Source organism: Pteropus vampyrus, unplaced genomic scaffold (genome assembly GCF_000151845.1).
Source record: "Pteropus vampyrus isolate Shadow unplaced genomic scaffold, Pvam_2.0 Scaffold122, whole genome shotgun sequence".
Taxonomy (NCBI): Eukaryota; Metazoa; Chordata; class Mammalia; order Chiroptera; family Pteropodidae; genus Pteropus; species Pteropus vampyrus.
Window position 1 is genome coordinate 482440 of NW_011888903.1, and position 6646 is coordinate 489085.

The 6646-nt window shown below is 40.7% G+C and overlaps 1 protein-coding gene across 1 annotated transcript in view; it reads left to right on the plus strand.

Moving 5' to 3' along the window:
* PIEZO2 (piezo type mechanosensitive ion channel component 2) overlaps positions 1-6646 on the plus strand; it is a 383378-nt gene that overhangs the window by 313599 nt on the left and 63133 nt on the right. The window contains exons 26-28 of the mRNA XM_023534183.1: positions 1623-1866; positions 4338-4434; positions 5570-5730. Of these exons, the coding sequence (XP_023389951.1) occupies positions 1623-1866; positions 4338-4434; positions 5570-5730 (502 nt within the window). The remainder of the gene's footprint in view (positions 1-1622; positions 1867-4337; positions 4435-5569; positions 5731-6646) is intronic.

The following is a 6646-nucleotide window of genomic DNA, read 5'->3' on the forward strand; positions in this document are numbered from 1 at the left end:
TCCCCTGAACCTTCTCACCCCCCACCCCCGTATTCACTGGGCACCAAAGACTAGAGGTCACCACAGCTGCCCTTTGCTGACACTCTCCTTGAGCACTGTCTCCTCTGTGGCTGTGCATGGGCTCCCTTTGTACATTTTTGCCTTCCTCAGTCTGATGACAGCGGATCTTGGCAGCCTAATCATCTGCTCCATAGAGTTTGTTTAAACCAAACTAAATTTCTCACCATGTATTCCTTCTGCATTCACTGTGTTGCAGACTCCTCATAGGTTTTGTCACCTGGTGCCCAACCAGTGAAAACTGCTCCAGTCTGCCTTCCCAACAGGTTTCTTCATCCTATAAAGCCTTTAAGACTCAACTCAACCAGCAGTGTAGGAGTCCAACAAATTGGTGTGATGTTTTATGCCACCTTTACACACACACATTGGAAGCCCTTCTGTGTATTCCGATATTAGGTCTCCCGTTAGTCACTAACTCTATATGCAGTGATCCTGGGATACTGAGAAATACTGACATTTTATCCACTCTCCTTTGGGTATGAAGTCAAGGAAGGGTATAATATATTTTAGAAAAAAAAATTTACAAAAACGTTTAAGTGTTGAGTATTGTACTCTAAAAAAGGTTAAGTTCAAAAGTTCATTAATCTGACAATGTACCTTTAAGGCATAATTCATTCTCTAATAATGCTGAGGAGGTCAAGTGCAGTGCACATTTCATCAAGAGATTACTTTTTGACCCTTAGAAAATAACAACTCATTAATCAAAGAAGTGACCCAGGATCGGCTCTTCTGTGCTTCTCTCCAAACCCGGGAAGAGAACCAACCAAAGCAAAACCTCTAAAACGGAGAAGCTCTAATTACACAAACTCAGAAGGGATGTGGCCTGTAGGGGTAACTTCTGTCAGGTGTCCATGACTGTGTGCTGTGGAAACTCCCAGCAACTACTATGTGCTGCAAGATGACTGAGACTGAATGTTGCCTCACCTTCCATCAGGAAGGCCAGGGAGGGAGGAATGCTTCCCTAAAAAGGAATCTTGACTCTACCCACGGATGGGCAAAGACAGAGAGAGTGTTGGACAGAGCATACAAGCCCCACCGAGGCTGTGTCTGCTTTGTTAGAATTATTTCTGCAAGGAGAAACTTTTATCTCTAGTAAAACCTTTGTATGTAACATAGAATAGCCTAAATCTATTCATTTTTCATTCATCAAAAGAAACCCACTCTTAACTGTTCACTCACTCCAGGAGGCATCTATATCTTAGAATTTCCTTTGCCATACAATTATTTATGCCTCTTAAAGAAAGACAGGACTTTTGAGTACTCAAGTAATAGACAGGAAATGTTGCTGTTTGTGGGAAATTTGATCCAAATCAAATAACGATAAACGTGCGCACAGTGTTTTCACAACTTCCTATGCATCCATTACGAATTAGGTAAAGATTTCCTGTAGAAGAGGCAGTGTCAGATGAAAGATGAGTACAGAGTTCACAGTCTAACTTGAAAAGTGCTTTCATGTAGAGTCAAATGGGTAGTATGATTTTTTCCCTTGTTAAAGTAGAATCTCCCGACTTAATTTTTTGTTTGTTAGTGTTGTTGTCCTTTGATGGTTTGGTTTTGTTTTCCAGATCGTACTTAGACATGTCCAAAGTGATCATCTTCAGCTACCTCTTCTGGTTTGTCCTCACGATCATCTTCATCACCGGGACAACCAGGATCAGCATCTTTTGCATGGGCTACTTGGTGGCCTGCTTCTATTTCCTGCTCTTTGGGGGTGATTTGCTATTGAAACCCATCAAAAGTATCTTGCGCTATTGGGACTGGCTGATTGCATACAACGTTTTTGTGATTACGATGAAAAACATACTGTCAGTAAGTGGCTCCCACTGCGTAACACATTTGTGGTTTCAGTGTAAGGGTAAACAGTCTATTCAGTGGTTATTAAAAGCCCATTGCCTATCACACTGCTCTCTTAAAAGCCCCAAAGAAGATGTTGCAAATTCAGAATTCAAATGACCATTTATTACTCTTTGTTTTGCCATATTAAACAGAATCCATTTTGCTCATTTTTAGCATCTCAAGGTCATATGACAAGAGGATATGTATTCATAGGAATAAATTCTAAAACATATTTTATTAATTCAAATCCCATCTCTTCTGAGGAATGATTTATTATCACTCCTATTGTACTACAAAATGACCCATTTATGAGTTAAACCAGTCATTGAATCTCTTCAAAAGTCATATCATGTTGGCTAAAAGCAACTCTCTTATCTAGAAAGAGCTGTGGAAGTAGTAAATAAAATGAGCATAGCTCTCTATCACACTATGTAGGGTGGGGCATGAGATGGGAAAGGCTACTGAAAGCATGAATGTTTTATGTACCCGTGAGATGTAGTTGGACACTGAGGAAATCACAGCTTCATGATTGCCTCTGAGCACAGGCATCCTGAGCAGGGCCCAGTTAAGACAACAGAGGGTTGCAGCAAACCCCACCTCTTTCCTCTACAAAGTTTGGCTATTCTGCTCTTAAATTTCCATGTTCCAGGGTACAGCTTTTCTCCTAACCTGATAGATAATTCAAACTGTCTGTAATCCCAGTCACATAAAATCTTTTGGGCCACAGGACACCAGTTAAGTTATTTATTATTCCAGAATATTGAATAACAACCTTTCATGAGCTGAAGGAGTTAATACATCTCTAATTGATCTTGACTTAAAGTTAATCGTTGTGCCTGCTACTCTCAGGCTATACCTGATCATGCATTAGAAGAACGGTGATGTAATGACTTCCTGCTTTTCCCCTTCCTAGCTACTTAAAGATGAGCTCACCAGGCAGTCAATTCAGCTGTGAAAGAATGTAATTTTTTTTTTTTTGGCAAAACCAACGCCGGGGGGAAGGCCTAAAAAAGTGAAGTTAAAAAAACAAGAAAAAGGAATTGAAAAATCAATTTCCCCACAAGCCAATGAAAAGGTAAATTTCCAAGTGAAAAGAAAAAAGAATTTTTTTTTAAATCAATTTTACCCACTAGTATTTATTTACACTTGGGGGTAGTATTGAGTGTTACAGGAGACAGTATGAGATAGGACAACAGAATGCCATTTCATTCTAAAGCCAGTCTGATGGTGAAGGATCCATTGTCAGAAGCTGATCCCTATAACCATTCTTAGAAAATGTATGGCTACAAAGTCCATTCATTCCTTCATTGTGTAAACCAATATTCACTGTTATTTGCTAGGCACTGTTTCATATCTTGAAGAGCTAGAGATAAATAGTACTCAGGCTTTACCCTCAAGTAATTCACATTCTAAAAGCAAAGATCAACCTACCTATAATTTAAATATGATCAATGAGTTGATACTAATTATCACAACATTTCAGGAAAACAAAACTAAACTAAAAAGGAGTACCTACTTTCTTGCCTAAGTAGGTAAGAAAGTAGGTACTCCTAATCTGGGAATGGGCTTTTTAGAGGCGATGCCATTTGAAGCCATCAGAAACTTGAAAGATAGATTAAAGGGTATCCAGGGAGACAAAGTGGGGAGGATATTCCCAACTTAGGGAACCTGAACAAAAGCATGGCTATGTAGGAATGAAATATGAATTCAGAAAGCATTTTCCAATGAGTAATAGTGCTGAGTACCTGCTGATCTGGGAGCAAATCCTAATTATATTCTCCTACCTCACCTGTTCCCAGGAAATATACATAATTCAGCCATCACCTTTATGTGTTAGCTTGCAATGATTAATGTTTGTTTAAACTTTTTCCCCTCAAGACTTGAACTTAACATAACTATGACAAGAAATCATTGGTATGACACAACTACATCCAAATCAACAAAAAAGATTCCTTTACTTAGAGAAAAGGCAGAAAAAAAAAAAAGCTACATAACACATTCTAAGAACTTTATATTATGCAGCTTGTTTATGACGATGTCATGGCAAATAGCATAGGTTTAATATGTCTGACTTGTGAGGAAATAACTGTATCAAAAAGTCCCGGGGTTCAGTGCCCATCCATTTGCTAAAATAGAGCTCTGCTTGTTCCTACCATGGTTCAAGATTTCCTTTTTGAAAAGAGAGGTGCTTCCAAGTACGGAAAACCTCACACTAAAGACTCTTCTTTTACTCATTGGATTTAATTTTCCCCAGGAAATGATGGTACTACTGAAGCATCAATTGCACTACTCCACGGTGACTGTAATTTTAAATACTGTTGAGACCTCCTGCAATCACTGGCGCTGAGACTTTGTGAATTCTTGCACATGTTGGGATTACAAAACAAAAAGCTATTTTTCTGGGCACAGAGTTTCAGAATATGCCATTCTCATTTGTCTTTCAGATAGGAGCATGTGGATACATTGAAAAATTGGTTGAAAATAGTTGCTGGTTAATCCAAGCTTTCAGCCTGGCCTGCACAGTCAAAGGCTATAAAATGCGTAAGTATGAAAAGCAAATTTGGGAATGGATGAACAAAGAAGGAAGGACAGTTATACTGTTCTAATTAAAAAATTGGGCCAAAGCATGTAAAGAAAAGAGATAAAAGTAGAGTTCAATTTAATCTCTACACAAAGGCTGTAGGATTATACGGCACTGTGAATCTATTGTCCATAACATGAAGCACCCTACTGCAGGCATTTTGGATTATCTTCTACAAACTTCCCCAATCCTGGCAGGTCCAGGGCACCGGGGGGGGGGGGGGGGGGGGAGGAGCGAGGGGGATTGATTAGAAAGGGTTATGGAAGTCCACTCAAACCTGTGGTTGTCGTAGTTAGAATCTCGGCTCATCATTGTAATTCTGACTTCCAGGCCCTTCTCTCCTCAGGAAGCTCAGAAAACCTCAAACTCAGGAAACCAAATGGGAAGAGCCACAGAGTTTCTGGAATTAGACTCCCACCATGATGGAGGCAGAAATCCCATTTCCATCCCTCTGCCTCTTGTACCAGAACCTAGGGCAACACCACACATGTTCCTCCATGGTGCTCAGAATCGGGGCAACTTAAACATGACACTCCCCCATCATGGCTTCCAATCCATGCTATACTTTGCAGAGGATAAATGTCACTGGAAATTTGTTTTGGCTTAGGATCAGATGTGCTGTTGAGACCCCTTCTAATAGACCCTTCTGCATTATCTCTTCTCTGCTGCCTAACTCTAGGTAGAGCCCATTCCCAGAAAGGATGTTTTCTTTTCTACAAGAGCATGGGCTCTGACACTGGGACAAGCAGACATTATTTCTTTATAGCCCTTGTTGGGGTATGTGTGTGGGGAGAGGGTGGGGGCGGGGTCTCTTTCTCCCTGAGAGAAAGGAATATTCAGGATCCCTCTCTGGCAAGGAGCCCTTCCTGTGTCTTACGTTGCCAAGAGTTCACTTTGTGGTTAGCCTTATGAATCAATGTTCATATTGGATGTAAAGTGTGTTGCCTTGCTTGTAACTCATAAGCAAATTGATAGATCAGACTGTTGCTTTAATTAGCCTGTGTGAATAACCAAGCCTGATCATACCACAGGTTTTATAAAATAACAATGGAAATGGATGTTAATTTTAAACTTTTTTTCTACTTTCTGCCCTAGCTAATAATGATTCCACATGTAAACTACCCAGTGGTGAAGCAGGAATTATTTGGGACAGCATATGTTTTGCTTTCCTCCTGCTGCAGAGAAGAGTATTCATGAGTTACTATTTCCTGCATGTTGTGGCAGATATAAAAGCTTCACAAATCCTGGCATCAAGGTAGGGCAGGCTTCTTTTTCTTAGATCCCACCCTTTTCCAGCCCCTGATCTTGCAGGTTTAGAGGGAAAAACTGGGAAGTGGTCTAGGTGTTAAAGGGAATATCACTGAGATAGGGAAGTGTCAAGGTCAGGTGTGTGATCGCCTAGACTAATGTCCCTGTCTCAGAGACACTGGCCAAATGAACAGTAAAATCAGTGACCTTGACAGGTCGGGATTGGAACCAAACACCATCGAACTGAGGTTGAAGGTAAAGGCTTGGAGATAGTGACTGCAATATATCTGACTGTGCAGGGGCAGTGATATAAGAGTATGCATAGGAAAATGTGAGGTGTACAAGGGTTTTCTAAGATTAGTAAGGTCTGAGATGTTTGCGTGCTCGTAAGCAGGTTTCAATGGCAGTGGAAAGGTTGAAAATGTGGAAATAGAGGAATAAAGAGAAGGATAGAGTCCCTTAGGCTGCAGGTGGGGAAGAGACCTGAGCACAGGCAGGCCTTAGGCAAGAGAATGTCACCTCTTTCTCTGTCACTGCAGGACAGGGTGTCCACAGGAGAGGTAGCAGGAAGCTGAGTAAGTAATTGCTTCCTGACTTACATTCTCTCTGTGAAGTATAAAGCTATGTCATTTACTAGGAGTAAAAAGCCCTTGACAGAATTTTAGATTTGAGAAATGTGTAAGAAGTTTAAAATAGCCACTAGAGATAAGCAGAAGAATTTCTGGGGAGTGTGGCACAGCAGATAGTCTGCCAGTGATGTGTTTTCTGCACCACTGATGACAGCCTATCCAAGAACAGGCCAGTACACCACTGGGATCCTATAGACTTGGGATTTGCCAAGTGAATGTGACTGATGACAATGGGACAGAGTTGAGGATATTAGTTGGCTTGAAATGTGAGAAAGAACAGAAGGCAGTGGAAAGA